General features: G+C 43.3%; 1 protein-coding gene across 1 annotated transcript in view; it reads left to right on the top strand.

Moving 5' to 3' along the window:
* The window catches only part of C9H2orf76 (chromosome 9 C2orf76 homolog), a 273,996-nt gene that overhangs the window by 25,938 nt on the left and 226,107 nt on the right, over positions 1 to 21,951 (top strand). The window contains exon 2 of the mRNA XM_069616607.1: positions 10,374 to 10,527. Coding sequence (XP_069472708.1) covers positions 10,395 to 10,527 — 133 coding nt within the window. The 5' untranslated portion in view covers positions 10,374 to 10,394. The remainder of the gene's footprint in view (positions 1 to 10,373; positions 10,528 to 21,951) is intronic.

The raw sequence follows: 21,951 nt of genomic DNA, 5'->3' as shown, positions 1-21,951 counted from the left end.
TCTTGCTCCTTCATATTCAGTGCATAGTCATGAATTTGCAATAGGAAAATATTAGTTGATTTAGAAATGTTAATCTTAAAAATTGGCATGGAAGGAGACAGATTACAAAAACATTATGCTTATTTCAAAGGACACTATAGCATAGTTATCTGTGCCCATAAAACAATTTTCTATGAGGCTTCTAAAACCAAGGACAGATGTATAGCAAAATGGTCTTCATTTAAAAAGCAATACAATCTTGTAAATATGAAAAGTATTATAAGGGACATTTACACCTAAAACACCAATCCGTCCATTTAGTTACCTTTTCACTACCCCAAGGGCTACAGCTAAATCTAGAACCGTGACTCACCTGAGGCGGCATGTGAACGAATAGAGTCAGAATTACATTTGGGAGACATTTTCGAGTCGTTCTGAGTTGATTCTTTTTTGTGTACATGGATGGGTCGTCCATATTCTGGGTAAAGTGCAGGCTGCAGATGCAGAATCGATCACCACTCTTGTCCTGCAAGACTTGTTTGACTCTACTTTCAAGCTCTGCCGGCACATATCCGCAATATCTGACCCATTCTCTTATTCGATCTATAGTCTTTAGGAATACATGCATTGTAGTGCCTTCAGATTTCTCATGGATCTTAGAAGGACAACCGCAAATTGCACTTGCACACATTGTTGCAAATTCTCCAAAAAAAGTCAACATTATTTGAAAATTACTTTGCATTAAAACGTGAGAAAGAAGGAATTATACCATACATTCTTCTAAGCAAGTATGTTTTGGTCACCACCGCAAAACCAGTGTAGCGTGGCCATCTGTATTATAGGATAGCTTTCATAAACAATTCATTGATGTGACGAAAATCAGAACATGTTACCCGTTCCTTGAATGTACTGTCGTGCATCAAAAGGAAACCTGCTTATATTATAGACACGGTCGGCAAAGGATGCAATTTGATGACAAATGACACTGATGACCATTGTTATTTCGATAACATAACAAATTAAACTAAAGTCAATGGCAATGAGACGAATGAACATAACACTACTGGGTACGTTCGTTCGAAATATATCGTAATTTAGAGATCAAAGAGATATGATTAGGTGACATGCCCTTACCTTCACCAACAAACAGTTAGATTCAGCAAGCAGGGTAGTTAGTGGCAGGAGAACAGGTAGATGTTCACAGGTAGCACGACGACGAGCTGACTCGCAGTGGTCACAGAAGTTATCCGGTAGCATGAAGACGAGCAGATTCGCAGTGGTCACCGAGTTTCTCAGGTAGCACGTTCACGAGTTGACTTGTAGTGCTCAAAGATGTTCTCATAATAAATATCAAGTGGTTTATAATGAATTAGAAAAGAGGGTATGCATGTGAATGAATGATGTGTATATGTCGTGGTCTTATGTGGATTGCAGGGGCACGGCCTGCTTCAGGGGATCCTGCCTAGAGACACAGGGTCTGTGGAGGGCATGTGTACAATGGCCCCTGGGCGTAAGATAACTTTGAAGTGTACATGGTGTTTGGCACCTTGGCTGTTCGCGCCCCTGCCAGTCCCCTTTGGCAGCGCACATCCACTGGTGCCAACTGCCTTTGATAATGGAGGGGGGATGGATGGGCCTGTGGCATGCAGACAAGGCCCGGAACACTGCTGAATGGAGACCCACTTGATTCACTGAAAAACTGAAACAACCATTGATTCTGTTGTGCTTTATTTTGTTTCTTAATTTTATGGCACAAATGTACTACACATTGTAAAGTTCAGGTTGCAGCACAGTGAGGGAAAATCCTCTGTATTGACCGCTGTCACTGTGGAATGTGTCTCTAAAGGCACCTACGACACAGGCGGGTATTACTCGTCGCAACGTGGTGTCCAAGCCTCCCATGAAGCCACTATGTGTACGAATGATAGGCCACCAGCCTGTACCACCTGTGAAAGAGAAAGATACAAACTGTTTTTAAATGACTAAAATAAGTGTATTGACCCTTAGTTGCCAATGACAATTCTTGTATCCAATGGCATTGTTGCCAGTACAAATGCTACCTAGACACTGTACAATATTCAACAACTATTATACGACTATTACTAGAGAATTGCAAGACTAAATTGGTTTGACAATGATATATTGAAGTTACGACAATATAGGAGACAACCATGAAGTAGTAGTGGCGTAAGTGACATCACAAACCGAGTATACTTACTCGTTACTTGGATTCCGAGGGTGAACTGTTGCGCGAAGTTTGTGCATAACACCATCATAATCCTCAACATGGACTGTGTGAGGCAGGCTGCCCTGAAGTCTGGCAGCTTGGTAACGCATAGCGGCCGTGTCTTGCCTTGAGATATGTAGGACAAGCATCCAGAGTTTTCTCGGCAGCAGCAGTTCTCCTCCTCGGTTGGCATTAGCGCGCACCAATTGCAGGTGCACCAGGTGGAAACGCTGTCCATGCGACTAGGCTCAGGCTCTTGATCTGTTGAATCGTCCTCCCAACTGTCCCAACTGTCCGAAGCCCCATCGTTTCCCGCTCTTTCTCTTTCGAGTAATTCCTCCTCGGAATACTCTGGCTGGCTCGTACTGGTAGGGCTGTATTGTTGCCATTGTGGGGGAAACAAAAATAATTTATAGTAATGGTACTGGTATCTGTTCGCACGGGCTACAAGCAACGAAGGTAGCTGACCAGAGCACAGAAACGAGGCACATAATAATCAAAGAAAGACAGTGAGAGGAATGGAAAAGAAAATCTGATGTTGTCTGTTGTGGAGCGGTCTGTTTATACTTATTGAGGAAAGAGGCGTCCTGTTTCCATGGCGACGCATCATTAGCTGAAGCACAGAGAACGTTGACACGAGATGTGCTTTGACATTGTGAAATGGGCGGTACGCGTCTAGTGATGTCAGGCTCAGGGGTGGGGGATATGATTTAGGGCCGCCAGGGCAGCCCTGCTTGGGCGATGTGGCAACGGATAAGAATATCACAAAATGGCTGCACCCTGCTGCCTGATTTCGCATGTGTACAAAAGTAAAAAAACTACGGTAAGGTGCATAGGAAATGTTTGTGCGATCGATGAACGTATGTTTAAAAACGCATGCACGAACCCTCGCAATATTTCTGAGCGCACTATTCCTTTAAGTCAGTAGCTGGAAGAAGTTTAGTACTGTTTGGAAAACTAATTATTTTATTGTTGACACCCCTACACATTGTTCAGATTTAGTTGTGAGGGCAAGTATAGGTTGTGTACACAGACAGACCTTTAAGTTGAACTCTTTGACACAGACTGTCCTTAGTTTCTTTAGGTGGGGGAAGTCCCACCTTAGCTTAGAGTAAGTTAGGCCTTCATCCATCCTGACATTTAAGTTAAATAAAGTAAGTTTGTTTGAATTTTGAATCTGTTCTGTGTCTTGATTCATGGTGCCTTCACAGCGCCCATACACTATTGTCTAGAATCAGTCCTGACACATTAGTATAGATGTACCCTTGTGTGTTTCAGTTGAAATCCCTGGGTCCTCTAAGCATTCTAACACCCTGATTTTGCTTGATTGTTATTTAGATTTGACTGTTTGCAGGATCTATACTGTTCAGCAGCAGATTATTTGAGAGAAGAGAAAAGCACTGCCAATGTTCCCTAGCGTGGAGATTGCTTTAGACAAAATCTGCAGGTAGATACGAGGGGCAAGGGAAGAGTGAGTCAGTGAGTGAGTGAATCCAAAATCTGGAAGGAACTGCATATTTTGGATTTGAGTTAGTTAGAGGGGTCGCCATAGTAGGATGGTTCACTGGTTTCTTTATCTGGTTGTAGAAGGGACCTCAGTCGTAATGTGATAGATCAAAGTGTTTAGTATGCTGGTCCGTCTGATGGTATAAATCTTGTCATATAAAAAGATGGGCAAACTTTTAGATTTCCTAACTTGATGAAGAATAATTACAGATCATGAAAATAAAAGTTTTCTTCCATAAATGTTGAATGTCCACAAAGACAACAATAGTGCGAACGTCTGCAAACAAAAAAAAGGGTACATGGCACAAATGGCATAAACAGGTTTACAATTCTGGGCTTACATGCAGCCCTACAGATACGGGGTGTATCAGCCACTTTTACCCCCTATAAATTGGCAAATACTCTACCTAGCATCTTCTATTTGAATTTCAAATTGCAGATGTATGAATGGTATAGCCTCTCCCTCCACCTCATCAACACCCATAGTTAACCAGCTCTTTTGATATTTGCAATTCAGAACTTTTATTGCTGCATTTCCCAACAATGAGTGGTCCTGCAGCAATTAGTAGTCATGCATACCGTCCTTCCAATCTTTTACTGAGCCCAGAATTGTTTGGATGATTTCTTCATACCTTAGACTCCACAAAACAGTTGTTTATGAACCAGAAATACCCATTCTGGTTCATCTCACACTTTAAACTTTATTCTAAGAGTCTTGACTTCGCCTTTGGAGATGTTACTCTAGAGAGCATGCCAAGCAAGTGTTGCTCTTTCCTCTCTTACCTCACTCCCAGAGGAAGAGGCCTAGAGCTTTATGGATTAGCATAACATTTTTCATGACAATGGCACAGCTACAATATTACAAAAATGAAACAGTTTAGACTGTAATTTGTGTTGTATAATTCTTTTCCCCATAATTTCGCTTCAGTGGGCACTAGTTTTTCACTCCCTCCATAATGTCTCATACTATTCTCGGCCCTAAGAATTGACCTGACCTGCCCACTTGAATGTTGTTTTGAAAGTAACTTTGTGTAGTCACTATTAGATAGGTGGGTCGGGAGGTACTGGGGGGGGGTCAGCGAATCTTCTTCCACCATACTGCCTGTCCAGTACTTTCTTAAGAAATCAAAAAGGGATTCTAAAGTTTTGTCTTGATCTGTAATTAATACAACCATATAATCCATGTATGATATTGTCTTAAATTATCTCATGCTAGTTCTTACAACTTAATGTTAGGACTTTGACAAATGGTAGCAAATAATGGTTACAACAATAAATTGAACCACAAGAGAGTCGAGGTGCAGCCCCATCTAGCCCCCTTCAAAACAAACTCATTGAATTTGTAGGCCATTATTACACGTTTGTGTTGGCGTTCAATTATAGGGTCTAAAAGGGTTCAGAAATGTTTCTCCAAATGTCCTAAGTGTGCATTCAGTAAGGAACAGTTAAAACTTGGTCAACTGCCTTTTCTGTATCTGTTGCCCATAATTCAACATTAAACCCATAGACGAGGAGTAAATTCAGTCGATTACTTAACATTGTTAGCTCTTAAATTGTATCACCCTTTAAAAACTTCTAGGTCTGCCTTGGTGCTAAAACAGATGTGCACTTTTTCCCTTCCTTGGTTTTTAAACCAATTTCCAGTACTTTCTTTTTTTTTTTCATAGCATCTGTGCAACTCACTTTTCTATGATCCGTTCTCACTACCTTTATCCATCTCTCTATTTTACCATGAACTTGTAAGGGTAACAAGTTTCATCTTTACAAATGAGGATGGTAGCAAAGGACTCTGCTGCCTGAACAGTCTTCTCCTGTCCCTCTTCTTGTTCCTTCCTGCCAAAGTGGTATCAAGCAGAGGTTTATATAGGTCCGGCTTGCCATAGTGATGTCACTGGAGCTGCATCATGACTTCAGCCAAATCTGTCCTCCTTCCATAAATGGGTGCTCCAAAGCCTTCTTTCTTCATTGTCAGCAGTTTTGTCAGGGCATGATAGCTATGCTCCTGCTTTCCTCCATTTTGCTAACTATGCAAAAACACACTGCAGCTCTGCAGACCTTTACAAACCTTGAGGCCTAGCCCAAAGAAAATGAAACATTGTTATTTGTGTTGAGACATTTCCATGATTTCACTCACCCTGCTCATGTTATCTGGGTCCTGTAGTTTCCTCCACACTTTATACTTGTAATTTATCTCATTCTGCATTTTGCCACCAAACCATGCTAGTCCTATTTTTTTTAACCCACATGGACTCTTGACGGGCAGGAGACACCTGGTGAGTCAGTTTGCTCTGGCCATAGTGAAGAACACTGCACACTAAGCCTGTGGTCAATTTCGAATCCCACAGGCCACATTCCTTCTGGGAAGGAGGGGCCGGGAGGGGGGTATGACTCATCTACAGCACCAGCTAAGCTTTTAAAATGCCTGGGAACTGACATTGCAAATCTATCCAACTAATAGTTAATTGCACCTTTATATTAGACAATAACTGCCTTCTTCAGTGCTTGCCTATGTCTGTGTGTTTGATCATGCTTGCACGAGAGAGCCTTCCCAGTGTCCCTCCTCTGCCCCCTAGTCCATTATAGTGCCGTAAATAGGTCTTGCCTAACTCTAAAGCGCTTGGGGGTTCGGGAGGACCCTGGTTCCTTCCCAACAGCAGTAATAGTCTTGTTATTTTTTAAATGTATTTATTGGCATTTTGGTTTAAAGAAAGAACAAACCTTTTTGCCCAATCACATTACTATCAATAGAAACAAACCCAAACAAAAAAAACCATTCCTTACAATATGTTATTCACAAAAATAATCATCCTCAAAGTAACAATATAAACAAAACATTACAAGGGGAAGATTATTAATCTTCTCTTAAAGAAAAGAAGTGTTCATCTTGGGAAAGTGAAAGGAATACATTTGTACATTAGACTTAGTTTGCGGCCTGATTTTTACTTAGAATCACAGGATTAACTTTATTTATCAGAAAGCCATTGTTCACTCTGTTGGCTTATCCATCCTAGTTTCAACACGTCTGTAACGAGGTGAAGAGATCTTTCAGGAAGTCTAGGAGAGACGTTCTCCCAACATCAATTTTGACCACCAATCTTCAACTGTCAATGTTGTGGATTGTGGAAAAAAAAACTTCCAAAAAGTTTTCTCTCAAGAGTTTCTGTACTAGAACATAACAGAGTTAGATGGTATGAAGTCTTTCTTTTGCAGTCGCACAATCAGCATTAAAAGTTCTTCTCCGGTTTGGCTTTTTTTATTTCCATAAATTCTTTTGTAGGGAACAAGTTTAGCCTGAAGAGCATGAATTGACTACGCCGGGATCTACAAGAAATGTACTCAAATACTTGGGCACCGAGCCCCTTGCTTTAATGTCTGGACATTTACTTCCATAAAGTTTGGAGCTCCGCCGTGCCTCTATGGTCCGAATCGAATCTAGGTCGTAGAGTTTTCGCTTATTATTGAGTAGTGTAATTTCAGTCTTGTTCACGAGACCTTTTCTCAACTCTACTTCACCCCCTCTTTCTTCTCCCCCTTTCCTTCTCTTTCCTTCTTTCTCCAAGTCAGTTTCAAGCATACATCCCACAACCAATGTGTTTTTTTCCATACCTACCTTTTCCCCCTTCACCAACCGTTGAAGCAATGTTTTTATTGCTATTTGCCATCTTCTTACACACCAAAAATGTTTAACAAATGGAGAAAATAGCCAATGATGCTTGCATCCAATTTTCCTAGGGCCCTGGTATATAACCTTTTCAACCAAGGGAAGAAAACAGCACGCAAACAGATTTTTCCTTTGTTTTCTGTTTATGCCATAAGGGAGCACAATTTTGCTTCATTTAGCCAATGTAAAAAAAAAAAGATTTTGAGGCAAAATGGGTTTCCTTTCATATCCTGCTGCAAACCAAATACACAAATTTGACTGCTTCGTTTTTTCCCTAGTGCAAAACTATTAATGTAATGTGGATTGTGGCAAAACCGTTGAGCACCAGTGTTGCTGTTTGTGCAATACGATATGGAGCAAACTGCATTTGGTCAATTTAGATAATCTGACCCAGGTCATTTTATCCATCTGTAGCCCCACATAATGCATCTTATCAAATAACCATGACATTGTATAAAGAGCAATTTAGAGTGGCAAGATGAAACTATTACTTCTATAAATCGGGATGCAGGAAGTGCTATGATTTAGAGATTTGCAGGGATGCAGGCCCCCAACTAATGCACATCTTCCGTCACTTACCTGCACAAGGGTTACCTTTCGGCCACCAGAATTTTTAATGATACAAAGTGTGACAAGATTAAATTTCCTCCTCCTATCGTTTTGCATTTACTTCTTTTGTATTTTAATTCTTTAGATGCTGTGAACGTTGTATTTGTATTGGGTCCAAACTATAAATTGGTGCTATTTGTACTATGTAGTAGGTCAGATATAGGAGACGGATATAATTAAACAAATCTTTATTTGTGAACACAAGAAAGAAAAGAACCTACTCTAGTCCCTTCGCAAAGGTTTTCCCTAAACTATAAAATAATAAGCTGGTGTTCGTCATGATGTCTCAACACAAAATTCCGTCCTCCGTCCCAAACCTACTCTAATCGATCACTAGCCTTGCTCTATAAATAGAAAAAGAAATTAAGGACTCTGAGCTGGTGCTTACATGAAGGTTAGTCCACCCAAAGGAAGTGGTGGGGGGCGGGGGGGATTGTGACCTTTCTCCAAAAGGTTCATATGTATTTGGTAATTCCAAAACAAAAAGAAACAGTTCCTTCAACAAATATTGTCTTTGCAAACATTTCTCCGAGTCCAAGCAACAAACTCATCTATTTCTTGAGGTTCATAATTTCTCCAGGGTTAAATCGATTTGACCCAACTGGGCCTGTACTGGCCATTCAGATCTTTTCCGGCACTTAGCCTTACTTCTGGCGAGGTTGTCCTCATTTCAATCTCGGGTGGACTCTGGCATCTTCCGCCCGGGGGCTTTCTCGGTTTCATTCTCCCTAGTTTCTACAATTTGTGCTGTACCTCCTTTGTGGTGTTCTCACTCGGATAGCACCTTCGCAGCTTGTGGGTTACTTGGACCTTTGTGACACCCCTGCGTGGGCTTCTCTCCTTTATGACCTCTCATGTGCTGTGGGCTTCTTGGCTCCATGTGGTACCAGCTCATGGAGGTCTCTCTCATAGCCCCTCGCTGCCTCTGGGTTTCTCGAGTACGTGCAGCTATCTCTCTATCTCTCTATCTCTCTATCTCTCTATCTCTCTATCTCTCTATCTCTCTATCTCATTTATCTCTCTTATCTCTCTCTCTCTCTCTCTCTCTCAATCTCTCTTATCTCTTTCGTAGCCCCTCCTGGCTTGTGCACCTGAGGCACCCTCACGTGGGGTATTCCCTCTCGTAGCACCTCGTGGGCTGTGGGCTTCTCTGGCGCTGGTAGGTCCATAACTCTTTGGGTTGATGCAGTCTGCTGACCCAAATGGCTTGCTCACTTGGGCATTCTCGGCATATGATCGGTAGGATGCTGGTACCTTTTGCCTGTGGTGGTGGTGCTTCCTGTACTTCTGTGTCTGGGGACTCCACCTTCGTAGAATCCCATACGCTGCTTCCTCCATCCACCCACCAAAGTGTTACTCTGGATCTTGGCTTCTCCTCTGCGTGGCTCTGCTACTTCTCGTTCGCCCCCCCTCTGGCAGCAGATCTCTCTCACACTCATACTCTCTCTCTCTTTAACACTCTTTCTCACTCTTTCTCTTTAACACTCTTTCTCTCTCACTCTTTCTCTCTCTCTCTCACTCGCACTCTTTCTCACTCTCTCTCTCACTCTTACTTTCTCTCTCACTCTCTCTCTCACTCTTTCTCTCTCTCTCACTCTTTCTCTCTCTCACTCGCACTCTTTCTCACTCTTTCTTTCGCACTCTTTCTTTCACACTCTTTTGCACTCTTTCTCTCTCACACACACTCATTTACTGTCCTTTAACTCTGTTCTGGAAGTAGGGTGGAGAGTCCATTGCTTAGCATGCTACTCGGCGGCCATGATGTATACAGGTCTGTTCTCCAGCCATCCCCCTTAAAGGGCCTGTGAGTATTATTCATATGTGTTGTCCCTTTGTAACCAACAAACACTGGGTTTAAATGAACAGGAAGTGAGTTGGGAGTGTCCACTTGATATACATTGTTCCCATAAGGGTGTCATCCCTGATGGGATCCCTCTTGCCCTGTCCCCCTAGGGATGATGTTGCCTATCAGGCTCACCTACTAGTCCCACAGGGAGGGGGCTCCCCCTTGAAAAAGGAGCGAATTGGATTGGTCACATTAGTTTGTTAAAATAAAAAAACATACATAAACCAAGTAGATTTTCCAGACGTTATTTAAGTAATTGAGAAATGAGAATAAAGCTGCACAGAATATAGGTTTATCCTTCTTCTAGAGGCGACTGGCTTGCTGTATTTTCCACTTATGGCTCTGCAATGTGTATGTCTAGTCCTCTCTTAAGATGCATTTATGTTTTATTCCAATGCCCCCAGTGAAGTGTGGCCACTTTACTCTGGAAAGCTGCCTTTTTCTGATTGCTGAAACATTAGTTATTTTCGCTTTCAAATAACTGTTAGATTGTATGATTGTAAGGCAGTAGCAACTACATAATTGCCTTCAACCATTTCTTCTAGGTGCTCAAGATCCTTGTTAACATGTCATCAGAAGAGGTGACCATTACGGTTCGTCTTGTTCGCTCCTTTGAGCATCGAAACTTCAAGCCCGTTATATATCGCAATGTTAACTTAAATCAAACTGTAAAAGAATTCGTCGCACTTGTACAGAACGGTATGTTTCACACTTATGGCATTTATTTTAATTGCTGTTCTGTTTCTCTGGGATGGTTTCATGTTGGTGATGTTTTGGGACTGACCTATCACACTGCAATGTATGGTGCATCCAACAGACACGTGACGAGGAAGCACGTTTTAAGTTTGTCAGGATGGGATTGGGGTAAACTCCCACAATATGAGGCAAAGGGTCTTTCAAAACCCAACACTCTTTTCTTCTTTGAGAACAATCTAGGCAAACGTATTTAGGATGGGGTAACCCATAAAGTGGGAGCGTTCCTAATCAGGATACTGGTCTTCTCCTTGTTCTCTAGTAATTCCCTGGATAGAGCACAGAGCATGTGTTTGGGTCCAGTGGGCACATATAGGAAGCGGTTGGTGTAAACGCCTACAGGTTATATTGGTAAATTAGCTTAGAAATAATAAAGGTCATGTTGAAAAAGTGAGACTGGAACAGCTCCAAGTGTTTCGAGGGCCTTACTATGGACATCCTGAATTCTCCCCACCAAGGTTCCCCAATTAAAGACCCTTAACCATCTCAGCTCTAGTTATATAGCACACTGTTCACTTCCTACACTCCTGACGGCAAGATTCCACCCTTTCCTGTGTGGAGATTTATCAGGCCTAGATATGCGCCCCTTGCTTAGGTTCATTGTCTGTCTAAGATTTTCTCACCTTCCAGCTATGGATCTCTCAACTCTGCGGTTTCCCAGCTAACTCCAGTCGCCCTCTAGCTATGATATGATAGGTTATTTATAACGTGCTTAATACCCAGAGGTTTCCAAGCGCCGACCATGGGATCGAACCTGTGTTGCTCCGTGTTGTCTTGCTTTCAATTCGAGCACGTTGCCGCTGAGCTATCCTCCCAAGACTATGGCCTCACTGCTCTTGAACCAACGTCTGCACTTCTGCTTCCTTTCTCCAAAACTATGTAAACAGTATGCATTTTATAGTGCCTGAGCAAATGAGACTTACTAGTTCAGAATTAGATGTGGTGTGTTTAAAAAGAGCTGGTAACCATCTTGGATGTGTGCTGTGCGCTTCCGTTTGTTTGGTGCAGAGCCTGTTCTTCTCTTAGGCCTGCTGCTTTGTTTCTAGGTAAAGCGGTTGGGGGCTGGGTACATTTTGGATTTCTCCACTAGTACTAGTCAGCTGTTCTCTCGTGTCTAATTAGTGTATCCTGAAGAAAGCTCTGTTACAACATGCCATTTTGTAGGCACAAGAGCAACTCTTTCAGTTGGTAAGAAATGTGCTCAATTTTGCTTTAAATGTCTTCTTTTGTTTACTGTTGCTTGATGTATTGATATATATATTGCAATTGTGTTCTGCATTTCATTTCCTTCCTTATGGTCTCTGTTCCTGCATTTGCTCACATAATATAATACCTTAGACCTAGTAACCAGACTTCCCTTCCATCCGCCACGTGGATGCAAGTCTCTTTTCTAGATCTAGTATCAGTGCGCTAGGTTTGTAAACCATAGTTTGCACATATTTCTGTAAATTAAAAATGAATTACCCGGCATATAGAGCATATATGAGGATTTATCCTGACTTCATAACGTGCTGTGAAATATTGACATAGGAACTCAATTGCTCTGTCAAGTGAGTATACTGATTTACATTGAACCTCCATACCTGGTAATGCCATTGAAGCTTTGAAACGTACGTTTGCAAACATGGCAACCCTGAAACGTTTAAGTCTATACAATGTCTCAACACAGTCACAACTATGCACAAACACAACTTCTGCACAAACCAACACCACAACAGCAACCAACATCATTCACACACAGACAGAAAATAAACATTAGCAGACTTCAATGTGATTTCCATACCAACTTTCCAGATGCATACCCCGCAGGTGTACACATGCTCCCGCAGATCACAATACAAAGTCCTTCTCACAAAGACACCTCATATGTGTGCATCCTAATGGCTGGCACATTCAAAGTCTGTATGTTCTAACACATGCCAATTCTGCTCGAGCCAGGCCAAGGGGCTTATGATCCCCTCACATTGCCCTGTGACACAGACTGCTTTTAAAAATGTCAACATAAACAATTCATCCCCACGTTCATATGAATACCACGCCAGACACACATCTCTAGTTGCCAATACATGATGCATTACACGTATTTGGGCTCCGGTACCAATTAGTTGAGCATCCTCTTCAGTATGCAGTCTCCTTCTGAAACTTCGTATTCTGTGCTAAGGAAGGGACGAGGGGCCGAGGACCCAGAGGTTGTTGTGGTGCTAATTGCCATTCATGTATAGGAGCCTTGTTTCATTGACTGGCTTTAGTACAGACTTGTATTTGTCCAAAACACATCTACACCAATCCATATATTCACCTATTCAACCATGTTGATCCACCCATTCTTCAATATAAAGATATTCACACTCTGCTAAATTCACTATTAATCCACAGACCCAGGAAAACGTACAAATACTGCACCTTTATAAGGCAGACTGCACGTTTACTGCGCAGTCGGCATTATAAAAAATTCTGACTCCCATTACTGCGACCAAGCGGAGCAGGGTTGTCCTCCGCTCCTCTTGGTCGCTGTAATGGGAGTCAGGGTCCACGGGGGTCTACCACTGTGTGAAGTGTAAAAAAAGATAATGGACCCTATGGCGTCAGTGCAGACCCAAGAGAGTGGGAGGAACTGACGCCCCAGGGATGGTGGGGAGTCAGCGGCACACACAGAAGTGTGCCACCGTAAAGGCGAGTGGGGGTGGGAGCAGGTAGGGCAATGTGGGCCGGGGTATGCGGGCAAAAGTGATCTATCTGATCACTGCGCTGCGCCGTAATTGAGTCTGACATTTCCGTCGGCAGAATTACGGGTGGCGCAGTGATCACATAGATTCCTGACTCAGCCACCTTTTATAGCCTTTTCAGCACTTCTCCAACACCCATAGAACCATTTCCACTCACTTATTCATCTATCTACTCCCCCATGAAACAGCTTTCTGCCATCCATATTGACCCACTCACCTAGTCAGTCCTGTTTACTCCCATTTAAGAAGAACTATTTGCTTTCCCAATGCTCCATCATGTCTGAAATGTATCGGTGGCATATTACTTAGGCCCCCCCCCCCCCCTGAGCAATCTGCGCTAACGTTATTAAATAACGTGAATGCAGTGAGTTTGATGAAGGTTGGTCAGTGGGGCCGTAGTTATACATGTTTGTGTGGATTTGAAAGTAAAAATGCTACACATTTGATCACCAGATTCATCATGCCTTTATGGTTGGCCTAAAAGGCAACAGATTTGTTTTAATATGATCACTCAGTTTAGTGTTCTTTTAGATAGCAGCAATGTATACATCTATGCATGTTTGGGATTTGTGGATTTCTAATTCCTATCCTAAAATTGGCATCTGCTTGTCTCAAGAAGGCTCAACATGTTAAACGGGGTTGCCTGGCTAGAGTCACAGATGTACATTTGTTTCAGCAGACCCAGTAGTGAAAAAGGTAGTTTTAGTGGTTTGTTGGGCACAAGGATTTCCAATTCTTAAACCGTGGAGTGATAAGGCATGACTCGGAGGTGTATGAAGCGGAATTGGACAACATCTAATGCAAATAAAGGATTAAAGGATCTGAACACAGATCTGCAAATCGCAATGGTTGAAATTATGCGAATATTACATGACTCTGACACTGATGTTGATATGAATGTGGCTCATAGCCTTAGAATGAGCTGCAAATGCAAGTGGGATGATTGCATGCAATTTTGTTGTGGCTGATGAGGAGGCTGAGGGTTGATCTGCTGTTGAGTTGTATTCTTTTCAACTAAAGAGATTTCACTTTTGACAGAAATGACTGACGAATCATGGAAATTCCTTCTCTCCTCAGGGGGCTTCCCACCCCTGTGAGTCTACGGAAGTGAGCCCACTCCACAACACCCTCCATATGGGCTGAGGCAAGTGGGGCCTCACCGGGATTTACTCCCCTTCTGGGGACAAGGCCCCCCGTTTCTGTGAGGAACAATACCTCTTTGAACGCACCATATGAAAGCTTGTATGATGAAAAGGCCAGTGTGTGTTGATGTCAACAGGAAACTGGAAAGGTTGCTTTAAATGAAAAATCCCATTTAACTGGGACGAAGAGGATGATATGGAGAGCAGGAGAGAAGCCGCCTGATACAGAGAGGGATGGACTCGGGACGTACCCTGGGGAGGTCCTACAGCTACGTCGCACGTGAGAGGGGACGAGATTGGAGAAGAGAGAAAACCTGCAAGATACAAATGGGCTCATAGGCTGCTACTGAACAGAAGCTGGACCTGCAGTGTCCTGTAACCGAAGGGGAGCGAGAAGCAAAGTTACACGCACTGCTTTTTATCGGGATACCGAAGGAAGTAAAATCGGACGTGCTGCATCCTGAAGCTCAGAGAGAGAGACTTAAAGTGCTGGCGTGACGATGCCAAGCTCACAAGCTCTTTGGAGACCAGGGTCCCATACACAACCAGACTGGAACGGAAGACGCAAAACCTAATGGTATTGGGAATACTGTACGACCATCCTATGATGCCAAGAAGGAAGAAGCATTGAAGGAAAGAGCAAGGGCAATATAGAGGAAGAGGGCCGACCCTGAGCGAGTAGAATCCCCAGTGACGTACTCCCTAAAAGCAGCAGGTAATGGGCAAAGTCGAAGGATAAGGCTGGGTCAGAAAACAGATGTCAGAAAGGGATCAAATATTGTGAACTGTCTAAAAAGGAAAAACATACAGAAATGGAGCGATATAAGTATTGGATAACTTTGTCATGGGAGGAGAGAAGAACAACTCTATAGAGAGGAGACTAATAAAATAAGTGAACATTAACCAAAGAGGGAAGAAGCAAAAGCACAATGAAGTATTGAACAAATTGTATGAACTGATCAAAACAGTCACCAGTCACCGGAGACCTTCTGAAAATCAAGTATTGAATATGCGTTTGCGAGAAGTAAACAACCTAGAAGAAGGGAGTCGTTCTCCTGTATTGGTAGGGCCAGTTGGGATTAGTTTGGATGCTGGAACCAGTTCGGACTGGACCATAAAATTGTCTCGGGCACCAACGAAAAAAGTGGCCCACAGTTGCAAATGGCTATTCATTCCCTTTGTGGCACTGTTTGAATAGTAACCAAGGGGAGTTGTTCAATGAAGTGTGATGCAAATCGTGCGTGTATTTTAAAGGTTATTTATTCAGCAACACTGGTCAAAACTACTAGCCGCGGAACAGAGTGAATTAATTCGCCAAATTGGCCAAAAGTGTGTCCCGTTTTGGCCAAATAACTGCCCCACACCAGCATTTTGTATTTTCTGGTTTGGCTATGGACCTATTGCCCTATAAACCAGACCGAGCCTGTGCGGACATATTCTGTTAAGACATTCACTGACGATTGACGGGCACTGTAGCTAGTTTTTATCAGGTACGGATGCCTTATAGCATAGGGAGATGGAGGCATTTTTCCTTTTGTTAATAAAGATAACAGTGATATGGCTTATCAGAGTCTGCATCCTTCGGACCTGCCACAGTTTGCTCTGGCCTGTGCCCAGGAAGGCCTGCTATTCCAGGTCAGGAGACCACCCATGAGGCCTCTGACCCTGTCGCACACAGTTGAGTACAGGATTCTGTTGAAGTGCATACAAGGTACAGCTGATGGCCCTGTCTTGTCTAGACTAAACACATGGTTGTGAAAGGACCACAGACCTAGACCTTGTACGGTATATAATATGAATGAGCTCTTTAACTGTGTAGAGAGCATAGACCTGGGATATGTCCTCTCTTATGTGTGCTGCTTAGAGAGTCTAGATGTTGGTGAGCTTGCCTTTTATGCAAGATATTGTCATTGGCTGCCCTTTTCTCCACTTTTGAAACTGTGCACAGCCTCCAGCCTTGCCCTGCTTGAAGTGTGGGCTCTGAACGGATGCTGCCCTTATACTGTGTTAAGTGTGTTGAGGACACGACCCAAGGCTGTGTGTTATATGTAATGTGCACAGGACACACAACAGTAGATCAGGGGTCTGCAACCTTTGGTTCACCAGGTATTTTGTACTACTACTTCGCTAGTCCTTGACCATTGACTATGGTGGCTAGGGATGATGGGAGTTGTAGTGCAAAACATCTGGAGAAGCAAAGGTTGCAGACCACTGCAGATGATGGTGCTCCCATAGCCATAAATACAAGGTACAAAGTCAAATACTATGCATAACACTCTTTCACCACCCTTATTCCCCCCCCTGACCTCCTGCACATCCACCCTCTGCCCGCTCATCCTCGAAACAAATCCCCTACCTGGCTTCCTGTCTCAACTCTACTCCACTCCAACTGTGCTATCAAGATTGAAAGAAACACAGTGAAAGAAGTTGCATCTTAAGATCAGCATTACTTTCAAACATGGTCCCCCATATCGGGGTGCACAGCTGCAGAAAAGTAGCTCTGATATTGCATGCGGCTTACACAGTACATGCCCTACGGCCATGCTCTGTGTGGACCATGCACATTAATAAATGTGCCCCAGTGCCAAAAGTTGCAGCCATGCAATGCAAGCATGTTGTAAAGGTAGTGGCCGTTCACATACAGTCTGTGAGCAATCTATGCAGCTGAAGAACTCAAGCTGTGTTTGAGCTGTGACCGTAGATTCTGTTATGTGCGTGACCACTGGTCCTGTGTGTACCACTTGTGTAACGCCAAAGACCAGCCGCAGTGGTTGATCAGTGAGATGGTGTGAGCAACTAATGTACACGTCTTACTTCAAACTGATTGGGTGCTACATTTTCTATTGGCACTTTAAAAGTAAAATTGAGCAGTTTATTATTCACCCTTCATTTATAGTAATCATATTCTACATGAGAGATCATTCTTTCTAGTGTCTAAAAGTTGGCAAGTAATGTGATGTGCTTTCCTTGTGCCACACTGTCATAGTAGCACTGTTCATCAATTCTCAAAGAAGTATATTTCTATAGAAAGTGAATTTCTTTTGGTACTCGGCGCTCGTCAGTGTACCCTGATGCATTCTTTACTCTGCTCCACCAACTTAAACTCTTTTGCCAACAATTTAACCATACTTATTAGGACTAACAACATGATTTTATGTGTGTATAAAATTAATTAGAAAAGAATGATGGTGAACCCTAAACAATTAAAATAAGAACACAGTAGTGCCACACACAGCAGGGTGGCTGTCCTTTGAGGACGGTTAGCCGGCCAATCAGGACTGGTTTCGTTCAGGTACACCTAGAGACAAAGGACAGGGGAGTTTCGGGATCCTCCCTCACTTCCTGCCCTTCAATACACACTGGAGCCAGAAGTGGGCTTCGGGGCTGAAGCCCGCCAAAGGCAAAGCACAAAAAGGCTCAAATCTGTCAACGCACAGAGTAAAAGCCAAGAAAGAACTAACAAACGGAAAATGGCGAAAAAAGATGACCGGGCCATTTTGACAAAATGGACACCCATGGGTGCTGTAATCCAGCTAAGGGTTTAGCTTAGCCTGCGGTAAAAAAGCACACTGGTTTTAAACATTAAACCACTGCCACCAGCCATTTAAAGTAGTGAGGGTAACCAAAAATGTTACATGAGAACGTAGGTTAAGGGGCTACTAGGTAACTCCCAGCACTCCACATAAGATGGTGTATGCTGGACCTACAAAAAAGGTAAGTAAGATCAGTTTCATCTTACTATTCTTGGGAACAGTAGTTCACCCAAAAAAAGGTATTTTAATCTTAAGAGAAATCCAAAGGATTTCCCAGTAGCACTACACTGAGTGTGCTGTGTGTCATATAAAAAGCAGATGCCTATGGAGTTTGTCAGACTCCAAAAACAGCAAAAACATAATATCCAAAATCCATCGGGTGAAAACACATGAGGGTGAGAAGAAGCTCCCACTCACTCAGGAGTTAAACATAAAAAGTCCTAAATCCAGCAAAAGAGCTGAGGGTCTCTTAAGGTTGAAGGGAATTAGCACAGAAATGAAAATTCTCCCTAACAAGGAGTCCAAAACTCTGCAGCCCTTTGTCTTCCAACCTGCCTGCGAGAATCCAGTGCAAAGTGAGAGGCTGGCTGTCCGGAAAGGACTGCCAACCCCCCAAGTTTGAATGTTTCATGTATGTTTGATTTGCTGGGTTCCTGCATTAAAGTCTGATCCTGGAAGCTGAAGAGGTAGTCGACCACGGGACCCGAATCCGAAGAGGAAGATGAAGAAACCGTGGCTGAGAGAGCCTGCTGTGTAACCGGGCCTGCTGTTACCCTTCCTACGACCTGGGGACTCTGAAACTGACGTCAGAGAGCATGGTGAGATACATTAGAAAAACGAAGACATGCATTTTGAGCCATGTCACGTTGTGCTGTGATCTTGCAGGGCTGCAATACCCTGGGACCCTGAGCCATTGTGCGGTACATGGTCTTCCGAATCGAGCTGAAACTTTGGTGGCATCCTGCTGGACCTCCATAGACGTGATTCCAGTCCTTGAAGTCCCCTCACTAGAGTGCTGGACCAGATTAGCGATGTGAATCTTATCAGCGGTATTCTGTCTTCTTCTGGCTCCTGAAAAAGGCGCCAAAACCGCAGAGCCACATCCAGCCACGAAGAAACTCTTGCTTGGAGCCTTTTCTGTTGATCCCTGCTGCAAAATCCCTTCTAAAGTCCTGTCTTCCATCTTCATTGTAATGTATTCGTCATTTATATAGCGCATTTTCCCCATTTGTATGGCCTCAAGGCGCTTTGTGGTTGGAACGCCCTCTGTGACTGCAGTCCATGTGCAGGAGGATCTTAGAGTTTGAATTGAAGATGTTTGTGTGCATTTTTGCTGGCTTAGGACTTAGGTGGTCTGGCAAGACTCGAGTAAGCAGCCCGGTGGTCCGGCACGTGGGTGGGTGCTGCTGTTTTAGGATAGGGTCCTAGTGCTCAAGATTCGATGTGTGGCTAGCTAAACCGAATCTATTTTCGTTGTTTGTCGCTGAATACTAATGGCAGAGGTATTCAGGTAAGTCAGGGGTTTCAGTGTGGATGGTTGTGTGCGGCTAGGCAGGAATAACGTAGCCGTAGCTGCATTCTAGGGTGCATGGATGGGTGGCCGTGCCTGTGGCCTGTTCCCACAGACGTGGTGTTGTGTATACGTACCATCGTCTTGCATGTAGTTTGGCTGCTTTTTTCTTCTTCTTGGTCAAGTGCGATTGGCTGGTGTCCCTATTCATGGTTTCCCTGGAACAAAAGTCTGAGCAGTGGGAGAGGGGTGGTGTGCCAGGGTTGAGGGAGGGCAATATTTTTATACAGTGTGCCTCTGAACGCTGCCGGCATCCGTGGGGTGTGTTAGGCCAGTTTTTCTGAAGTCCAACCTAGGGCTTAGTAAAAACAACTGTGGCAGTACAAGACTCAACTCTTAGTCTAAGGCGGTACCACTTGAGTTCAGGTTAGCGTAGACCAAGGAGCCAGGCTTATTTTAGGAGGGTGAGAGGGCTGTAGAATCAGTACAAATGAAATTGTAATATAAATGGTCCAAATAAACACTATGTATAGTAAAAATAAATGGTTTATTTAAATACAAGTAGGCCCAGATAAATCTTGGGGGGAAATGAGTACTATCTCATTGTATATAACCACAATTATAAAAACACAACACTACGTTTGAAGGTGCATAGACCAAAGCATGTAACCTTATTTGGAACACGTAACAGGAGTTCTAGGTAAGTCAAAACCAATAGTTACTTTTAGATTACTTTCAATAATACCAGGTGTTTTTTTTTTTTTAGATCTAGTGAAACACAGATACTAGGAACAGTATACGCCTATAACTCTGATTCAGGATAACAGTTATTCTACGGGAGTTGGAACCTGGGGTGTAATATTCAGTTACACTTGCTTTTCAGTTCACAGGGAAGCAATAACTCTTAACTTATTTTAGGATAACACAGTTGTACTCAAGGTAAGTAAAATTGATACACTTTTTACAGGAGCTATCGGCAATCTAAAGGCAGTTATAAACCTAAGACTGTTTTTGTATCTGTCTAAAACAGACTAGGGAAAGCAAAACCCAGTGCTACACTTTATGAATGACTCGGTTATTGTAGGTAGTTCAAACCAAATTGTTGGGTACGATTTTTAAGGTAATGATAAATCTTCCTGACCTGTGTCAAACCCAGAACATTTTGATTTTACTGCTAGATTATTTGTCCTTATACCTCCTGTGAGTGGGAACCTTTCCCACACTCACAGAATCGTTTACTCTTTTTATGGGAGTCATTTTTAAGACTCTCCATAATGTCTTTTAAATGTTTTCCTCTTTGAAAGCTTTTTGGCAATACGTGCCTATTGTTACTGGATTGCCATAGGGCTCCCCTTTTAACTTTCTCTGGCTAACCTTGAGAGAACTACAGTTCCCAAGGGTAGAAAGGATCTTTGGATCCCTTTTACATGTTATTTGGTGAAACCAGCACACCCCACCTTTTGTGGAGTGCTGGGGAGATGCAATGTTTCCCCTTTCACACTAAAACTGCTACAACTATGTTACAAGGACAAACATGGATGGTGGTAGTTATAGCTTTTAATAATTTGGTGCACCTTTGCCGCGGGGCTGTGTACACAGCCCCAATAAAGGCACACGAGTGCTCATTTTACCAAAATGGCCCATGTCTTGTTTTTTTTGCCATTTTAGTGCTCCTTGTCTTTTCTTGTTCCTTTTCCTGACATCCAGGGTGGGAAATTCCTTTGTGTGATTTTTATCTTCGGCGGAAGTCCTGTGCACTTAACGCCCAGGCTTCAGAGTGTCTGTGAAGGCAGGAAGCCAGAGAGGAGTCCAAAACTCTGTAGCCCTTTGTCTTCAGCCTTAGTGCGAGATTCCTGTTCAAACTGGAAGGCTAGCTGTCCTTAAAGGATTGCCAACCCCCCCGCCCCATGTTAGAATGTTGCAAGGCTGTTTGGCTGGATTCTTTTGTAAAAGTCAGATCCTGGAGGCTGAAGAGGTAGTCGACCACTGGAACCAAATCTGAAGAGCAATATGAAGAATTTGCAGCTGAAAAGATTTCCAGTGACTCCAGATCCTGCTGTGTAACCGGAGCCTGCTGTAGCCCTTTCTTTCAACTGCCCTGGGTACTCTGAAAGCGATGACCCCGAACCAGTGCCTGGTGAGACCCACTAGACTCAAGAAGAACTGCTTTCTTGAGCCATCCCATGCCGTGCTGTGACCTGGCAGGCTGCAATACCCCAATACTCTAGGACCTCAAGCCATTGTGCAGTGCACAGTCTTCCGAATCTCGCTGAAACTTCGTGGGCATCCTGCTGGATCTCCAGAGACACCAATCAAGTTCAAAACGTGCCCTCACCAGAGTGCTGGACCGTTGTAACAACGAAAATCCAACTGGCAAAATTCAGTCTTCTTCTGTGCTGCTGAAACTGTGCCAAAACCACATATCCAGCTGCAAGGAAACCCTTGCCTAGACCCTGCCC

The sequence above is a fragment of the Ambystoma mexicanum genome, chromosome 9 (assembly GCF_040938575.1).
Source record: "Ambystoma mexicanum isolate Mex_15411 chromosome 9, UKY_AmexF1_1, whole genome shotgun sequence".
Lineage (NCBI taxonomy): Eukaryota > Metazoa > Chordata > Amphibia > Caudata > Ambystomatidae > Ambystoma > Ambystoma mexicanum.
Note: the sequence above shows the minus strand (reverse complement) of the source record. Positions and strands in the feature narration are given on the sequence as shown.